Source organism: Notothenia coriiceps, unplaced genomic scaffold (assembly GCF_000735185.1).
Source record: "Notothenia coriiceps isolate Sejong01 unplaced genomic scaffold, NC01 NC01_scaffold00004388, whole genome shotgun sequence".
NCBI classification, from domain to species: Eukaryota; Metazoa; Chordata; class Actinopteri; order Perciformes; family Nototheniidae; genus Notothenia; species Notothenia coriiceps.
The window spans coordinates 9,277-29,330 of record NW_011337089.1 but is presented as its reverse complement, the minus strand read 5'-3'; the positions used below and the strand labels follow the sequence as shown (position 1 = coordinate 29,330).

Here is a 20,054-nt window from a genome sequence, read left to right as displayed (position 1 = left end):
ACATTTATATTTAAGAAGTATAATATAAGACAAGCACAAGTTTCATTTGTGGGCCATATTCCGTTATACTTTTTGAATTAGCTGAGGGCCGATTCAAAATGGTCCGCGGCCGCAATTGGCCCCCGGGCCGTAGTTTGGACACCCCTGAGCTAGAGGAAGACCAAGAGAGAAGAAGAACAACAGACGACGACAACCCACACCAAACAAAGCTGAGGCAGGGAGGGAGGGGACATAAAGAGACGTAAACAGTGCAGGAGAAGACAGAAGCCGAGTGGAGAGCAGAGACAGTGTCTTCAGTCAGCAGACACACAACAGATGACGCATAGCGCTCACAGAACAACACAGCCTGACTTCACTGGACGAGGGACCGACTGCAGCATCGCTCTGATCACCGATAACTACAGTAGCAACTAAAATGAATCTATAGTATAAGATAAGACAATACGTCACTGACAACAACATAGACAGACACAGATTAAAACAAACGGACATAAGAAAACCAGATATCGGCAGACATGACAAGGGGCCTATAGGCAGATCTGTGATCATCCAGGCTTTTTCTCAAACTTTCATGCAGACACAAACTCAACGTTTCCACCACAAAGTGTGATTTCTGCGATACATATGACAATGAAACCTTTGAATCTTTGAAAAAGTTAAGAAAGAAGGACATTTTATTTTGCCTCCAAACTATTGCATTGCCACATGGCTTGATATGGCATGGCTTCTACTACACAGTAATGAAGAAACTAAGCTTATATCCATTCTTAACACTGCTATTAGGCCGTGTGTGTGTGTGTGTGTGTGTGTGTGTGTGTGTGTGTGTGTGTGTGTGTGTGTGTGTGTGTGTGTGTGTGTGTGTGTGTGTGTGTGTCATATATCCAGCATATGGACAGCTCAGTGGAGGCTTGGTGTGACATTTCACTCTCTCCTCTCTCTGACCATGAAAAACAAACAGCGTAAGCAAAAGGCAGCGCTCTGTGCTGATCACACTCTGTAACCCTGCAACTAGAACAAACAGGAATTAATTTCATTTGATTCTATATTTGGTGCTTTTTAAAATTGTGTTAAATCTGACAGACACTATTTACAGTTCATTCTGTGCGACAGTTGTCATGGGAGACTAACTCCTGGCAGTTGGCTTGTCTGGTAGACTGTTTTGCATAAGGTCAGAGGTCAATGAAGGGTTGTTTCAGGTGCCAGGTTCATGTCGAGTATTCACACTCACTCTCTGCCTAATTATAGATGATGGGAACCAGCAAGGACTCCAGATTGAAAAGCATTTCATTTACCGATTTAATGACCATTTTAAGGATACAAAAAATGACTAATACTGTGGTAATAAAATATATGATATACAGCTTGTGATACGGATGTAGACATGACGATGCTGTGATAAATTCTTCCTAGCCTATTAGAGTGGATGTATTAATTGGTAGATTATATGATTTCATTGAATCGGATACCCAAAAGAATATACGATTGTTAAGAGGAAAGTTATTTAGTTTCTCTGTGTGTTTGTCGTTGCTGTCCGTTCTGGAGAAAGAGTGTTTCTGTCACTGTCGTCTCCTGTCAAGGTGTCAGACGTTATCTAACACAACTTGAAAAACTTGCCCGCTTAACTTTTCATTGTGTTTACATTCTATCTCATTCTCAATCAGTACTTTGACATTTCCAAGACCGTTAGTTGAAAAGACAATCTTGCCCACGGTTTTCCAACAATGGCCTTGGAGGAGGGGGTTCACACTCACACGCATATGACGGAACAGCCGGATTATTCTGCTACAGTGAGTTTGGGCATTTAGGCCCGAGGCATTTATTACTGCAGGAGTTGTTAATTCACTTCCTCTGAAGATTTTTACCAGAGATTTGAGGTTGTGAAAAGGTTTTATATACTCAACCATTCTTCTTTGACCTTAAAGACTTCAGGCCAAGCAGCAGTTTTCTTTTACTTCATGTATTCTACTTCAACCTATTGACATTACCCACATTGACACATGCATTTCCAAATGTTTATACTACTATCATGTGAAGACCTCTGTACTCCTGTCTTTTTGTCTTGAGATAAAATAGGATATCTTCTGATGGTTAACAAACTTCTAAACACTTTCAAAATCCATTGGAACATTTGAAAAACGACTGACACCAAGCTAAAGACAAAACAGCTCTTCTTAGTCTTTTTCTGCAACATTTTGAAACAGGATTTCCCCACAAGGCTTTGAATTAAGTAACGTGAGACACACACAATGAGCACATCAGATTATCTCGCTCAAAGTAAAGTTCTTATTTAAGCTGTCATCTCACCACTCATAAGAACCAAGGGGTCAAAGATTGACGGCTATCGCTGTTACATTCTTTAAGTCAAAGCTAGATTCATGAACCATGTTGTGTCCAAGTTGTAAAGGCACCACTCTGCATCTTGTTTTCCCAGAGAGCTACACAGCCATTACAAGGGCATGGCCCCAGGAGGGGAACAGGTGAGGCAGTGAAGTGTGTTTAATTAGCACACCTGTCTTTCCACAAAATAACCAGTCGCTGAAGCAAAACACGATTAAATGCGTGCTCACAAACGCAAGCTTTCTTCCATTCAGGAGCTTATATGTTAAGAACTGAAACCCTTCCTCCATACACCACAATCTAATCTATGCTGAGTAGTCATTTGATCTAGTATTTAGTATAGAAATCCTTCTTTCTTAAAGTGATGGCTTCTGCCAATAGCAATATAACTGCAGTTGTTTCCAATACATGTCAACAGGGACCAAATGAAATCATTGAAGTGGAGCTCCAATGTAAACTATATGGCACAACATCACAAAGCAGTTTCATTAAGTTTGAGAACTTGGCTTATCTTGAAATAACTTAATCTCAACCCTACTCTTTTAAATCCATCTGATTCAAGAACGTTTTGAAAGACGGTTGAGGTTGTTGTTCAAAACTAAGAAGAACAAGTGCTGTACAAAATGTTTGATTAAATGAATGTAGCTGATTCTCCATCGGCACTGATGAAATCAGCATGTGGTGTCGGCCTGTGATTTCACATACCACACACTCCTGCTATACTGACACACCCCAACAGAGTGTGCATGAATCAATGCATGTGGAGTGAGTGTAAGACGTTTAAGGCTGCATAACGAATCGGTTCAGCGTCAACACTTTGACGTGCCCAGGAGAAATAGTCACATAAGAGCCGAGGTATAATATCGTGCTACAACTTTTATGCTGCTCGATGCTTGAAGAACTTCACAGTCCTCATTCTCCATGAATAATCTGCAAAAGTCTATGTGATATAAATAAATAACTTAATCAAATGTAAGGGTAAACACAGTTTGTTTCTTGCAAGTTACATGCAGGTTCTACTTGAACAAGGAACCGTCAAAAACTACAACCGTAGACAATTTCTCAACCAACCAAGCAGGCCTCTCTCGACTCTCGAGAATAACCGAGGAACTGTAGAAGAAACAACTGAAAGAAAGGAGATGTGGTTTCAAAGCGAAACATAACAACACTTCTTGTATTGAAATATCTCAGCTACAGACAGGATGATGTTGACCAGAAACAAATACTTTTATTTCTTCTTTTGCAATGTATAGCAACACAAACAATATTGCATGTTTGTTTCCAATATTCTTCATCCATAATGCAGTTTAAGAAGAGTCAAAACCAAACACGCAATGACTCAATATTCCCGCCACCCTTCATTGCTCATGTTTCATTTCTAATCTGAGGCGATCATTTGGTGTAAAACAAACATTTAGTCCAATACAGGTCTAAGCTCCTCCAACTATCACATGAGTGCACAACCTCAAAATAGCATTTCACACTTGTGCTAACATGATGCCAAGATTTCCAGCAGCAGATTTGTACCCTGGCAGAGATTTGAATACCAAAGGTGCTCAAAACAAACCTCCAAGACGTATTCCCTTCCCGGTTAGTCAGTGACCAGCTTTTAGTTTAAGGGACACATTACTCTCGCTGGTGTGCCCATCATTGCATGGTTAAGAGCTTAAATGTTAAAAAAGGAATTCATTTCTTAGATTTAATGAATTAGAGCTTGGGGATTGACAGTAGCAGCTCTTCTAGAATAACAGTTTTTACAGATAAAACATAGCACTAGGGCTGCTCAATTAAAATCGTATTTTGATTTTTTTGGCCTGCAACGGTTAGGAAAACAACATAATCGAAATAAAAAGATTATTTTTTTGAATTTGTTTTTCAGTTGAATTATACTTACAGTTCAGGGTAATCAACTGTTAAAAGCATACTGTTCAACATTTTTTTTTCAATAAATAGATGTTTTCAAATTAAATGGATAATTGTTTTTAATAATCGTGATATCAATTATTAACCCAAATAATCGAGATTATAATTTTTGCCATAATCGAGCAGCCCTACATAGCACTGTAAATAATATGTGCATCTGAAGGGGAAGTCCCACAGACGTCTTCACCCGTCACACCATTATTTATTTTGTGTTGACCCGCCCTGCAGAGTGTCATGCCATTCACTGTCTGCACTGCAAACAGTCTGCAAACCAACAGCTCATCCCTGCAGGCCCTTTGTTAATCATTCAGTATTTTATTAAGAAGCAAATACTAGCAGCATGATCTCTAAACTTTGATAATGGTTGAACTGGACGTTAATTAACCCGCTAAGCCCTGGACTGGCTTGGCCATTTGTTTGCATAGTAAAAATAAATGTACCGGTAATGCTTTAAGCAGGCGATGGAAAGTCTGTTTTGAAAGTCTGTTCAGACGCGAACTGTCAAATAATACACTGTAGACTGTGAAGGCATCGGTAAGACATACAAGACTTCGTAAATGAAAGGAAAGTAAAATTAATTTCCAATAGGTTTGTCACATCTATAGTTTTCACGACACACAGTAGAGTTCACAATATAAATAAAAGTTAAACATGTTAAATAATGCTCAGGTAAATTCACTTTGTCTATATCACCGCAACCCTACTTTTACATTAACCACTCTATTTAGGGCCTTTAATAAGTCTTTACTGAATACCACTACTTACTGACGGAAATGTAATTTCATTTTTTAAACCATAACACCAAAGACACCAAACAGCTACCTGTAAGTACAGCGGCTGAATGTCAAATGACTTCAGAGCTATCTTTCTTACTGGTACATCTGGTTTAGTCTCTTGCCCCTACACCGTGTCATTAACTGTAACCATGCTATGTAACTAACTTATCAATATGTCACAGCACCAGTTACATAGAGACAAATTCCTGCACGCAATAATTATTTTAGTTCACACACTGAAACCAGACAGCCAGGATGGGGACTTTATTTCTGATCAAAGACCGAAGAGGATATCAGGAACCTTGCTTCGCTTCAGAGCTATTTGTGAATGCACATCCACCTCAGAGAGGAACCACTGGAGGAGCAGAGACAAAAACAGGATGGTTCTGGGCCAGCAGCTCTTAATTGTGACTCCACAGCCAGATATGTGTGTGTGTATGCATGTGGCAATACAATCATACAGTTGTGTGTGTGTTGTGCAGCAGGCTACTGGACTAGTGTAAAACAATAGGACATGAACACACACGAAGGAAGTGAATATTCCTGGACCAGGGCTGCCCAGCTGTGACACACACACACACACACACACACACACACACACACACACACACACACACACACACACACACACACACACACACACACACACACACACACACACACACACACACACACACACACACACACACACACACACACACACACACACACACACCTTTTTTTCAATGAATTGTAATTGTGCATAGCTACTTCATTTTAAGCTGCAGTGATTAGTTGATTTATAAATTAGCCATCATCAGAAACAATAAACGACTGGATGGTATTTTTTTTATAGCAGAACTGCTGTTTTGTTAAATATTATAGATACTGAATCTTCTTGGGTTTTGGACTGAAACACTAAACATTTAAAAAGACATCGCCATGGAAAAACAGGGATGAAACTTATTACCATTTTAAATTTCATATACCAAAGAAATAATCTAGAAAATAATCAGTAAACTAATAGACAGTGAAACAAATTGTTAGTTTTTGCTCTACTTAATATAACTTAAAGGGGACCTATCATGCTAAATGCACATGATGTCTTTTATACATAAAGATGTGCCCCGGTGTGTCGGGGAACTTACGCAGCGTCAGAAAATAAAACCCTCTCTCTTTTCCTCCGTACCCAAATCTCTAAAAACGGAGCTGATCCAGATTTGCGTCCGATATGACGTAATATCGGAAATGTAGGCTGGCTTTACACCCACAGCCCTATCAGAAACAATGGCCGACTGTTTTGGACGTAATATGGTCGGTGTTTACATTAGCATCGCTAACACTCAGAGCTAACCTGTACTGGAGAGCATGTGTGTGAAGAAGCAGGAAATAAAAAGGAACTCACCTTGTGGTATAACCGGCAAGAGAGAAAGCCTTTGAGCTCCATACTGTTTCAGAAACAATCCTTGATAATCCATGATATGGCGTTTCATCACGGCAGTATTTAGTTTAGACAGTAGCTGCCGGGTCCCGCATGAGCTCAGCCCCCTCCTTTTTTTTAATCAATTTTTTAAAGCTTTATACCCCAAATCAGCACTTTTGAAACAGGAAGTGAAATGGAGGGATATGAGGCATGGCTAGAATGGGTGATCTGTTTGGTATTTTGAGCAAAACACTTCATAGACATGTTTCTTATATATTTGTATATATCTGAGACCTATGCTATTGCCTAAAAATAGCATGATAGGTGACCTTTAAATCACGGACTTGTGGATATGAACACCCTGATGTCTTCCAATTCCTTTTAAGAGGAATTTATTAAGAAATGATTACCACAATGTTGCCAATCATGTTATTTTTATTTATATTAATTAGGTGCGTCAAAAAAACAAGTTGTCAACAGTCGTCATACTGTGCTGGTAAACTCACTAGAAAAGCATGAAAAATGTGCAAGAAAAACAAAGTCTGGTAGCATTTCTTGCCACGTACGTGTGAGTCCCAAAATACCCAGATGGCTGGCATGTTTTCAGAGCACACACACTGCTACAGAAATTGATTTGTCATTAACTGATCTCTGCTGCGATTGAAGGCTGTTGTCCGCCTCTACTTCCTCAATCCACAGCCACTGTCACCTTGAGGAAACAAGCAAGTCATCCTATCCAAACAATATGAGTGACGTCATACCCTGTGTGATGGTAAAGACTTGGCATGTGCATTTTCTTCTGAAGCGCAGACAGTGACCGCTGCTGTTACTACGGCACCCAGAAAACAGGTTTGCATGGATGAAGAGCAACATGTAAGGCTACTACAAGAAGCTCTTTTGAAACACTGTTAATTACCAAATGACATTTCAAAAGAAAAGCATTGCCTTGTTTATATAGCATCCTTAGCATCCAGCACAAAACAGGCTTTCTATATAAAGCTTGGCTCATCAACTTCAGATATTTCTCCTATTGAGTTAGTCTGGTTTCCAGCATCAGTCAGATTGGTAACCATAAGCATGCCGTGTGCAGTTTTCTGGCATCAGGTTGCAGGAATTCTCAGCTTGGATGCTTCAATGACTAAACGGTTAACTTTTACTGGAATTTCAAGCCACAACCGTGAGAAGCAGTCAAATAAAGGTCTAGGAAAAAAAAGGGCATAATTTGATGTGTTCACCAGCAACAACATGAGGTGAGTAGGATGGGTGTTTTGACTAACCGCTAATGATTTTAGTTTAGGAATGGTAGATCCCACGTGAATACTTCTAGTTTCAGTAAATTACGCTGGACTCTGCAGAGAGAATCTTCTGTCACCATGTGTGTGATTGTATAGCTCACTAACGATATATATGATTTGTTTCATGTCATAAAGAAGGTTTTTATGAATTATCCATATTGTAAAGCCTGTTTTGTTTTCTCCTGTGTGAATAAAAACAATTCTAATTGAAGGACTGAGTATTTCTCATTGTATAAAGAACTTAAGTGCAAAAAGAAATACAAATGTCAAGTAAAGATTTAGAGTATCTCCATTTGTAAATTTCCCCTCTGTGGGACGATAAAGGTATTCTGACTCTGATCCTGATTGTGTACATTGTGTAAACACCGCTTAATATCAAATGTAATGCAGAAATTGTGTATTACAATATGTTAATGACGTATTATTTCATCATGATGCTATTCCATCTGAAGTCTATCATAATTCAAATGAAATCAATGCCCATCCCTATTGAGAAGACAAACTGGTATTGTAGTAATTCATAAATTATTTTGGGAGTGTCACTACTATTATGATAAGCAATACACTGTGCACACTGATACAGGCCAATTGCACAACCTTAAATTGTGTTATTTCTTTCCCCCCCTTCCTAGACAGCCTGGGGGGTGTCTGTAAGTCATCCCTGCCTCACCCTGCCCTCAGGGGAATCTAAAGAATTGCAAGCTACCTTAATTGAAATGCCTTTAGTGAGTGGGCCACTGACCTGCACCAAACGGTCCTCCTGCACAAACTGCCTGCTGTGCTTAACTAATTAGAAATACTAAAAAAGCCTCAAAACTGATTAATATTATATTATAATATTTCTCTCTTTAAAAACATCTCTTGGACAGGCCCCCCTTTGGGCAGTCCTGAAATGCTGCTGAGGTATTTCACTCCATGATATACAATCCACAGGGACACAACACTCAATATCAGCCAATCCTCCTCCTTTACTTCCGAACTCATAAAGACAACAAGGCTACAAACAGAGCAGGAGAAAGCCAAGCTATATTTCACACTTTGTTTCCTGCTCAAACATTCCTAACGGAGACACCGGCTTTTACAGCGCGGTAGAACCAAATATAGTCATCAATGAGGTTAACCAAATTAGAAAGACATCCTTTATCCAGTGGTTTCAGGTAAGAGCCCCTCAGTGTCCTCCACAAAACCCATGTTGTTACAATGAACTAGACTAGCATTAGCTACAGGATACTTGCATTGTCTATTGTTATCATTTTATGAATGGATTAATCAACTACCTGCATAATTACAGATGTCTTATTTATACACCTGTCATGATCATATAAAAATAGATTAAAAGGTATTTGCTTCTCACCATTGTTCTTACATAGTGACCTTTAATGAGGTGAATACTGTCTAACAAGTGTGTCAGAAGAGAGCCAGTCAGACCTATGTGTCTGCAACAAGGCAAGATACTGAACCTAAATTAGAAACCAACAAGATAAGCTGCAGGAGAGAGGGAAGCATTGTAGAAAAACAGAAATGCTAAGAAATAGTAACAGGTAGAAGGGTTTTTGGAAGTACTTTTGGAATTATTGGCATCAATGGATAATAGATGGATTCATTGATATGTTCAAAATGACAGAAGGATGTATTGAGTCTTTAGTATACGTTCACAGTCCTTTAGTTACCCTAGAGAGCCTAAAGGTTAACCGAACACCATCTGGAGCTATTACAGTGTTTAAATGAATCTCCAGTCTGCCAAAAAGGCCTCTCCCCTCACACAGTGGTGAAATTAAATACCTCAACATAGTCAGAGTGACTCCATTAAAAACAACCACCAAGTTAAGAGTCTGGATTTTCATCTTGCACAACCTGACTAATACTATAGGGCAGATAAGTAACGCAGATACAACAAAGTACATACATTTTTATAGTCCCAATACCCTTTTTGCTGCTACTCTTAAAGCAATGGTTGTGTACGTATGTGTCTTTATTTGAATTATATTACTAATGAGTGCTTTCTTCTCTATATTTGATAAATTAGCTTATGCTACTCTTTATTATTGATTGTCTTTTTTTTAACCTGTTATGCCACTTTTGCTATAACAATTTACATTTTCCAGGACTAATACAGGAATTCGTATTCTGATTCTTAAGCTTCTCATCTAAGTAATTGTTTTGTATACTCAGTAGTGCACCTTTCATGCACTTAATATACTTGCTCAGCTGTGTATTTTACAGCAATCCTGCAAGATCGCATTTGTTTTTATGTCCGGATGCATTCCTTCACAACTTTATGTGATATCTGCCTTTCATGCACTTCGACGTTGCATTACTCTAAATTACGTTGTAATGCGTATGATGCATTTATTCTATGCAACATATAACACGCATGGTGATAATGTGACTGTGGTGGAGTTCAGGAACTGCCTCCCCTTTTAATGCTGTCTGCTAACAGGGCCTTGGTACACTGTGGGACCAAAGATAAAAGCTAACGCGACATAAACTAGACAGTCTACATAGAAATGAACGTCCAAGTTACTCCAAGCCTTGGAATACTTCTTACTGGTGTCAACACATTTATAATAATCATACAAGGTGTTAAAATAAAGGTTGTTGTTGTTGTTTCAGCCAAACTGGATTTCCAGGCAGGCAGCTGTCAGTCTGTATCGGGGCAAAACGGAGACAGTTTTTTTTACTAATTTTGCCAAAACTATGCCATATTGTGATGAATGATAAAGCTATAAGGTTGTTTCTGCTTCAGTTCATGTTCCCGGATAAGTAACAAATCACCGCTCAGTGTAATTGTGTCACAATGTTCCAAAGAAAGCCTAGTTAGCTTCTTGATGCTATCATGTTAGCTGCGTCCGTTCTCGGACAGCTAGCGGCTAAACGGCTCCGTCCAAAGCATTCGTTGTTTATCACCAACAGTAATATTTAGACCATAACTACAGTTTGAGACGTAAACACTCGTGCATTCGTAGCATGCGTTAATGCTTTGTAACGACCAACACTTGTAGAGTAAAATTACAAGTACATATTATTTCTGCTCGACAAAACAGATGTAGCTTTAACGTCTGCGCCCGACAACAGGCTTGAGGTTTATAGTCAATGTTAACGACGGCTTTGGTTATTTATAAATTATCTGCCATCGAGTATTGTAGGTAATAATTTGAAATCCTTTCAAATTAACCCGGAGGTCCACAGTAGTCGGTTAAAAAGGCCAAAACAATAACAGTCATAAAACATCATCTTGGCTACGCGTCCGACAATGGAATTACATTGCATGAGTAGCAGATTAAATACTGCATCAGTAAACATCAAAACGTTAACAATCTTGTATATTATAAACGTGCTAATCGTGGCTGTATTATTTTTGTTTTCTGCTGTTATGACAACACTGACGAGATACAAAAGAGAGCTATGCATGTCTAACCCACTGCTTGTCCGATAATGGATCTCTGTGGCTGCTGCTCTCACTGCAGTTTTACCTTGTACACATCTCCGTATGTGCCGCTTCCTATCCGCTGGATCAGCTCGAAATCCTCCTGCGGATTCCTCCGGGACAGGTCGACACTGGAGTCCATCATGTCCACTGCCGATTACGGCGCCGATCGCGTACGGTTAACGAGCCCCAACAATGTATGAAAACAGTAATTTTAAGAAAAACATACGGCGTCAGAAAATCCCAGCCTGATTCCACTGTAGCTCCAACATGGCTTCCACTGCGCAATGAGCATGCGCAATGCACATCATGGCGTACACAGCATGAGTCTGCCCCGTCTGCCCAGGGGAGTGAAGTTGCTGGATTTAATATTGATTTTAAAAGATAAGTGTGGTGATTAAACATTAGTAAGCTGCAAAAAACATACACAAACAGTCACTTGTTTATTTATATATCCAATTTTATTTAGAAAAAGGTCATTAAAAAAACACCTAACATCTGGTTTTAAATTGATTGTACTATTTCAATTCTAGTACTGGTAGATCCACACAATGAAGATGAAGTCAGATTTTCTAATCAACACAGGCAGAGAAAATACAGTAAGTTGACATCTGAAAGGGAAATGAATGCAAACACTAAGCCCTGTGTGGCCTTGTCTCGCCCCTCTGTATGAAACTGGGCTAAGCAGGGCTAAACGGCAGATGGCAACATTGTGATTCAGCTGATGGGGTTTGTGTTACAGGCAGAACAAAGACTTATTACAGAAACATATAAGGGATAAGGCTTGTGGTATTCCATATTTTTGGTCAACATATGACCAAAAATACCAAAAACAATGAATGGTTTTTGCTAACAAGTGTATTTGGTGAGGCAGAAGCTTGAAATAAATGTTGAATTATGTGTGATAGGTGTGCTAAATCTATTGAAAACCCATTGTGATCTTCTTTGGAATGGTAATGGGCATACACTGTCTTGGTGTCATTAATATCTTCAAGAGCACCAACGGGTATTAATTAAAAGACACACTTTTGACTCTGAACTAACATTTCCTACAAATATATATTTCTTCATATTATTTGCAATTGAAAAAACCTTAGAGACAAACCACATTAGTTTTACTAATATGTGGCAAAACCTACTGATTCTTCACGAAAAAAGTAAAAAAGATAACTAAATACGTTTGAATGTAACTTTCACAAACACAGATCAAGTGTCCATCTTGACATATTTATGAAGAAGTCCATCTATGGCTCCTAAGCTGAGTCGAAGCGTTGTCTGGTGCTTCAGGGAGGAGAGAGGGGGAGGCGGACTGTGCTGTAGCCCAGACGGAGGCTCAGTTTCCTGGGTAGGTGGGGATGTGACCCCCTGTTGGATTTGGGATGTCTGCTGCTTTGTGGAGGACAGAGAAGGAGATGGACAGTCTTGTTTCCCAGGCTTTGCTTCTTGGTTAGATGTTGGTCCGGTGTCTTTCTGTGCCAGGAGTTTTTTCAGGACACAGGATAACTGAGGACTCAGAAGGAGAACCAGGGTACCACCGATACAGAGGACTCTGAAACACACACATATCAAGTCAATTACTTAATGTAATAACTCTTTACAGACAGGCAATCTTTTGTCATTGCTATGAGATCAATTAAAAAAAGTGATAGCTAAAAGATAGCTAGTTTGAAGTTACAGCACAAAATCTAACATGATTTAGACTTTATACAGTTTAAGATCTACTTGGATGTGGAACTTGACCTTACAAGCAAATAGTTCTGCGCAATAGTTCACACACACACACACACACACACACACANGTTAACTTACGTACGTACTACACTATACTAAGTACGTACTAGTACACACACACACACACACACACACACACACACACACACACACACACACACACACACACACACACACACACACACACACACACACACACACACACACACACACACACACACGAGAATGAGAACAACTACAAACATTTTCTGATTCACTGAACAATTCGGCAAGAAACAAACAATGGAAACAGACACAGAGAAACACAAACCTCTCCATCTCTGTGAGGATGAGAGGCAGGTTGGCAGCCATGTCTGTTTTGGTGCCAAACTTCCTTCCAAAGGGCAGGTCACACACTACAGCATCCACAGTGGAGCTGGGCAGAGGCAGCGCTGCACACACAGAGGAGGCCAAGAGGTAATTTAAAACATGACAGAAGGGTTCACTCTCACCTCCCACTCGCTGACTCCAATCCAAAACTCGCTGCTTTGGATCCTCAGAACTAAATAAAAGCAATTTATAAAAGCTGGATACGGAATTAGTGAATTGCATCATCCCTTGAGATTCATAATTGAATTAATCCAAGAGAAAAATGGCAACGTGTTCAACAGAGTGACACATTTCATTTGCTGGCAATGTTTAAAGAGCGTTTACAATGTATTTCAATTTGAGCTTTATTTATGGTTCTGACAGTTTTCCAGAAGGCAGATATTTATTATTGTACAAAAAGGCAATGTAAATGTCACTATTTAGGGGCAAAGGGTTCATTTCTATTGTCAAAATACATTAGTTGTGGCTTTTCATTTGATGACAATTTACTAAGTATGCACAGCTTTACCATACATCTCATACACAGACTAACTTAAGAGCTCTCTTGATATGAACACAAGCTTAATGACAAACATTTAGGATTATTGTAGCGATCATTTTGTGCAGGTTTCTTACTCATAGATGAAGCTTTCAGCAGGTGCATCCTGTTTCCCAGCTCTGCAAACTCTACGTTCTCATTGGCCTTCTTCAGCTGTCCATCATCAATGTCCATACCCAGGAAACAGACATCCTGAAGAATGAGGGGTCAGATTATTATGAGAGTGTTCAAATAGCCCACTACAGTAGGCTATACATAATAACTTCAATATTTATTAATATTTACATTAAAAAAACAAGCTATATTTCCATTGAGACCAAATGTGTATCACAACAGTTTTCATACATTTAGTCCAATTCCAATCTTTTGTCATTTTTTTGACATTTCTACACTTAATGGAACTCTGTGTAGATTCCTGTCCTTACCTGATGTTCCTGTGCTGCTTCTATTAGGATGGTACCGACTCCACACATTGGGTCCACCACACAGAAGCCTGGCTGGGAAACAGGAGGTAACATACAGTTTGTCAAACTCATACTGTGACTGAAAGACATTACTGAATCACAATCCAATGAGTGTGCAGCACAGACAACAAACATTAAAGGTGGGGTAGGTAAGTTTCAGAAACCGCCTCGAGATACACTTTTTGTTATATTCCATGGAATGCTCTTGACAAAAAATCCATAAAAAAATTTCATTTGTGGAACCCGTAATACTGTAAAAACTATAACGTAAAAAATGTAACGGAGCAAATTAAGAACAAAAAGAAAGTGGAAACTAGGAGAAGTCAAACCAGAGTCAATATCGGAGTTGCTTTGGCTGTGTAGTATTGCTAACCTAGATGTGTTTAGCTTTGCCTGATATGTAACGTTACTGCAGCCTGCTCTCGCGGAGGAGGTGCTCTGTAAGGAAGTCTGAAGGAAGGGGCGGATTCTTTTTGGCTGTGTACTTTCAAATTTTAGTGCACTCGANATCCGCCCCTTCCTTCAGACTTCCTTACAGAGCACCTCCTCCGCGAGAGCAGGCTGCAGTAACGTTACATATCAGGCAAAGCTAAACACATCTATAGGTTAGCAAACAGCCAAAGCAACTCCGATATTGACTCTGGTTTGACTTCTCCTAGTTTCCACTTTCCTTTTGTTCTTAATTTGCTCCGTTACATTTTTTACGTTATAGTTTTTACAGTATTATGGGTTCCACAGATGACATTTTTTTATGGATTTTTTGTCAAAGCACTTCAGATATTCATTGCTATCGGGATGTTAAGAGCATTCCATGGAATATAACAAAAAGTGTATCTCGAGCCGGTTTCTGAAACTTACCTACCCCACCTTTAATGTTTGTTGTCTGTGCTGCACACTCATTGGATTGTGATTCAGTAATGTCTNGACCAGTAGACGATGTTGAACCTAACTCTGCCATGGTGAAAGTGGCCGCCTGTTGCTGGCAGCAATGCACGCCCAATGACGGCACGCCCAATGAGGGCAGTGCCCTCATTGGGCGTGCCGTCATTGGGCGTGCATTGCTGCCAGCAACAGGCGGCCACTTTCACCATGGCAGAGTTAGGTTCAACATCGTCTACTGGTCGCCAAAGAACATTTTTAAGGGAGGCTGTGGCTCAGTGGATAGTGTGCTGCACTTTGAACCAGGGGATTGCAGGTTCAAGCCCCACTGCAGTCAGCATGTTGTTGTGTCCCTGGGCAAGACACTTCACCCCAAATTGCTCCTGTGGGGATTGTCCACAGTACTGAATGTATGTAAGTCGCTTTGGATAAAAGCGTCTAACAATTGACATGTAATTTAATGGAGCAAATTAAGAACAAAAAGAAAGTGGAAACTAGGAGAAGTCAAACCAGAGTCAATATCGGAGTTGCTTTGGCTGTGTAGTATTGCTAACCTAGATGTGTTTAGCTTTGCCTGATATGTAACGTTACTGCAGCCTGCTCTCGCGGAGGAGGTGCTCTGTAAGGAAGCCTGAAGGAAGGGGCGGATTCTTTTTGGCTGTGTACTTTCAAATTTTAGTGCACTCGAGCCGGTTTCTGAAACTTACCTACCCCACCTTTAAGCTAACCGTTTTAAAATGAGGACATGTAAGGCTCAATTGTCACATTATATGAGTCCAAACCTAATTTGCCTTTTAAGGTGATTAGTAAAAGATCAAATACCTTCTGGTTTGCATACAGTAAATATAACAAAGTAGTTCCTTCATAGTTTTCAGAAGTCATAAATGTACAAACCAATAACAAAAGAATACAGCAGCAGTCATTCAGGGTGCTATTACCTGTATCTGAGCCAATGAGGCCATAGCCCAGGCTACAGTGGACCGCAGTCCTGTGGTTTTAATGTAGCTCCGGTTAGCCAAAGGTAACCTGAGAGAAAGAGACAGAGAGGTATTACTTATCACTGCTTAGCCAATTTAAATAAAGCTGCAATATGTTACATCTATGATGTTTCTGAGGTTTCAAGGTAGTTTGGGATTATACCTCAAGGTCTTCTTATTAGAGGGGATTTCATGGAAACAGCATATAGTCATTAGTTAAATGTAGAGAAAGTGTTTCTGTCAATCACCTGGTTAGTGGAAACCCGACCAGGCAGTTGTCATCACTCAAATAAACATGAACCTGCAGAAAAAAGCAGACAATTGATGATGGAACATGTGAAGAGAGAAAACCAACCACATTTACCAAAGAGTATCTACTAATGATATCAATAGTTTTGACCATCAAGACAGACGGTACATTATCTTGTGAGATAAGGAAAACATTTTTGACCTCCAGCTGTGGATTCTTCAGGTCAGCTTTCCAGCCCATCAGTCTGCTCAGACCTACTCCTATCACTCTGCTCACCTCCTATATCAGACACACAATGCAACCACGTTATATTCCTCTGAACACAATACACATTTATAAGTGTGTTATGTTACTTCTAAGGCAATACATGAAGCTGCCCTAGATAATACTTTGAATTGACACTGCTTTGTCCGGTGCATTTTAACTTCCGCTACCTGTTGGCTGTAATAGCGGGACAGGGATCCTGTACACTTGCAGCTGATCCTGAAAGTCACCGCTGCAGGAGAAGGAGGCTCTGGTTTGATTAGACTGGGTTGCAGAAGTGTCTCATCTCTTCCTTCAGTAGTCTTCCCTTTATTACATTTAGGCAACCACAACATGGAAAGAAGAGAACAACCAAAACAAAATCAACAACATAAATGACGTGTTAAGAAAGAATGTTGAATTAAAACAGAAAAAAACACATTTTTTCTTTACCATGTTCCACTTTTTGCACTGTTAAGTCCTCTGGCGTGTTATCCACATTCCTGCCACTTCCCTCCACATTGTGGTGTAATCCTGAGGTTGCGTGATCACAAACTGATCCTGTGCCACACAAATCTGTTTCTGATATTATTCCCTTTTTTCCATTTTGTCTACAGATGCTTAACCCCTTCCTTTCCTCTTCGTCCTCCTCTTCGCAGTGTCTCTTTCTGTCTCTCTCAGATGTCCTCTGATCCTCTGCATTTTTGTCAATGCTAGACTCATTTCCTCCTTCGTCCCTCTTTCTCTTTTTCTCCAGTGTCTGGGCTTCTGCTCCACAGGTCTGTCCCTCTCTCTCTACTATCTCTCTCTTGAGCTCTTCGCTCCCTCTGCCCTCCTCCCCTGTCTTCCTTGTGACTCCCAGGGCAGTGCTTTGTGATTTGACAGTAGTCCTTCTTCTGCCCGACAGCTCCCCCTGCAGGCGGCTCCATGTCATTACAGCACTGCTCCATTGATCCTTGTCCCCCAACACTCTGGACTGCAGCACAGAGGATGCTTTTGCTGAGAAAATAACATGATATAAAAGCCATTACATACATTGTAATTGAGCGCCAAATTAACGCTGTCAACACTGTGAAATAACACTTTGCACCACAATTTATGATGTCAACCGCTAACTCACAACTTTTTACATTTTAAAACTCGTATAATGATGCTACTTATTTGTATTCCTTGCATCTGAACGTATTTGATGATTACTTTATTGACGTGTGATTTTATTAAATGGGTTGGTGTACTCATTTTATTGAGCTTTTCTGCACTGTCCATATATGCTGAAACAATGTAAATGTTCCCGCTGTGGGACGAATAAAGCATTTCTGATTCCTGAATTCTACGGTGGTTTCGTTGTCATGATGTGATTTGAGAAGCACTATTAATTGAAATCACATCATTTTGACTTTTTAAAGTAAAACTGATTTTCCCAGTTAATGGGAGTGACTTAATTTCCCATGAAAGCATACTTCTACAAGCAGAAATACAATGAATATCTGCCAAGGGGTTCCTAAATAATAGGGCTGCTCGATTATGGCAAAAATCATAAACTCGATTATTTGGGTCAATAATTGTAATTGCGATTATTAAATGCGATTATTCATTGACTTTGAAAACATCCATTTATTGGATAAAAAAATTTGAACAGTATGTTTTTAACAGTTGATTACCCTGAACTTTTATTTAAAAAAAGTAATAATAAAAAAATAATCGTTTTATTTCGATTACGTTGTTTTCGTAATCGTGGCAAGCCATAATCGTAATCGCGATTAAAATATGATTAATTGAGCAGCCCTACTAAATAATTAGCATTACATGTATTGGTGTATTATATGTGTGGTACCTTGGTTGGTGTGGGCAGGCAGCAGCACGGGCGAGTCTTTTTTCAACAGAAGGAAGAGTCTCTCTGCAGCTTTGAGCTCACTGACCCTGTCGATCCCTGCAGACGAGCTGAACAACACTTTACCTGAAATCTGACACACCTGGACACACAGAAGAACAAAAAGAGAAGGCCATGAATTCAATCGCTTATTTGTTTATCTCATTTTGAGATAATCAACAGTTCATTGTTGAAATAGATAGTGATATGAATATTTGACAGTAAAAACTAAATCAGGTGTTAATATATTGTCTGATATTTTAAGTTTTGCTTCAGTTCAATGAGTTTAAATAACAGAGTTTTAATGGGGTTTTACTTTCAGGAAATTAAAAGTGTATCTTGAGGAAAAGGAGCAGAGGTGCATTAATGTCACTTTAAAATTGCAACTGGTATTTGATGGTGTAAGTTATTTGCATTTAGTATCTTGTATATTCTCCCCATCACCAATTAAGTCATGATCAATGCAGTTTTACTAATATAATTACATTAGAATATATTTGTTAGAAAACTTTGAAACTAACTAAAAGTTTTTCAAGTACATGTAGAGGGGTAAGAAGCACATTATTTAGTATTAAGTCAAGTACAAGTCGGCTCCCTCAAAATTATGACTGTTACTTTACTAAATATAGTTAACGTTATTTCCCACAATTACAAACAACGTTAACTTAAATTACGTTGAGAGTTATGCGTTTTTAGACAACATCTTATTTCAAAACAGGTTACAACACAGCTACAAACCAAAGGACGTATTTCATACCTCTGCATATCAAACACTCTCAAAACTAACTTTTTATGAATGGAGTTCATACAGCATGACATTAGACGTTAAGTCATTAAACTAAAACACTCACATCTTCAGCTGCCAGCTTCCTCTTCACTTCATCGATTAAGAAAGGCTCCATCCCCTTACCGTAAGTGCAGTAGTAGCGAACTAAACTCCCCTGACTTATCAGTTCTGCCATTATGTTACAAAGTGCACTACTTGTGAAGAAATGTCAACAAAAGTGTGCGATACTTTCTACATGAGTACTGAAGTCGCCATATTGGTTTTGTTGTTTACAACGGAAGGGGAAACACGTCATGAAACTGCAGTAATTGGTCTTGGCCACCAGGGGTCTCTCTTACACATCGGAAAAAGACACTGATGGACCTGGAAACATGGTTTTACAGAAACAACCTGCATGCATATTGAATGCAATAATATGTCTTGTTCATAACAATTTTCTGTGTAATAATGGCGTGTTAATGTGCCACAGCATTGCAAAGGCCACAACAACAAGGCTTCATTTTGTGAATCATTAAATACAAATTGAAGTGACACACACACACACACACACACACACACACACACACACACACACACACACACACACAAAAACAGTAGGCTACTTCCTACCAAACGCCTCAGTGCGCACATTAGGTATTCAGACTCACATTTGAAAAAGACAACATCAGACTGTGAATGTGAAAGTACACGGTGCATGCACACATATTCACACTTGTTTGGCAAACACAAATACACATACACCTCTGCTGCTGTGTATAACCTGGAGGCAGCTTTAAGGAATACTGT

The 20,054-nt window shown here is 39.4% G+C and overlaps 2 protein-coding genes and 1 long non-coding RNA gene across 7 annotated transcripts in view; 1 reads left to right on the top strand and 2 right to left on the bottom strand.

The window, feature by feature from the left end:
• The window catches only part of LOC104942248 (mitogen-activated protein kinase kinase kinase kinase 3), a 37,783-nt gene extending 26,334 nt beyond the window's left edge, over positions 1 to 11,449 (bottom strand). For all 5 annotated transcript variants that reach the window (XM_010767450.1, XM_010767454.1, XM_010767451.1 and 2 more), the window contains exon 1: positions 11,207 to 11,449. In XM_010767450.1, coding sequence (XP_010765752.1) covers positions 11,207 to 11,305 — 99 coding nt within the window. In that variant the 5' untranslated portion in view covers positions 11,306 to 11,449. The remainder of the gene's footprint in view (positions 1 to 11,206) is intronic.
• LOC104942251 (uncharacterized) overlaps positions 1,424 to 20,054 on the top strand; it is a 23,013-nt gene continuing 4,382 nt past the window's right edge. Inside the window, exons 1-2 of the long non-coding RNA XR_797983.1 lie at positions 1,424 to 1,435; positions 1,734 to 1,739. This is a non-coding gene — a long non-coding RNA (uncharacterized lncRNA). The remainder of the gene's footprint in view (positions 1,436 to 1,733; positions 1,740 to 20,054) is intronic.
• Positions 11,612 to 19,551, bottom strand: thumpd2 (THUMP domain containing 2). The gene is made up of 11 exons (XM_010767455.1): positions 19,333 to 19,551; positions 18,446 to 18,584; positions 17,065 to 17,610; positions 16,803 to 16,939; positions 16,570 to 16,647; positions 16,367 to 16,419; positions 16,080 to 16,167; positions 14,224 to 14,295; positions 13,876 to 13,990; positions 13,202 to 13,322; positions 11,612 to 12,709 (listed from the first exon to the last, which is right to left on the bottom strand). Exons 1-11 carry the CDS (start codon positions 19,441 to 19,443, stop codon positions 12,367 to 12,369), a joined length of 1,803 nt encoding a protein of 600 aa, XP_010765757.1. The 5' UTR covers positions 19,444 to 19,551; the 3' UTR covers positions 11,612 to 12,366.

Coding starts and splice junctions, on each gene's coding strand:
- thumpd2 (XM_010767455.1), bottom strand. CDS start 19,443: ATGGCAGAACTGATAAGTCAGGGGAGTTTAGTTCGCTACTACTGCACT. Junction 16,420..16,569: donor TGAAGAATCCACAGCTGGAG/GTCAAAAATGTT, acceptor TTTTTTCTGCAG/GTTCATGTTTATTTGAGTGA. Junction 16,168..16,366: donor GTCGGGTTTCCACTAACCAG/GTGATTGACAGA, acceptor TCTTTCTCTCAG/GTTACCTTTGGCTAACCGGA.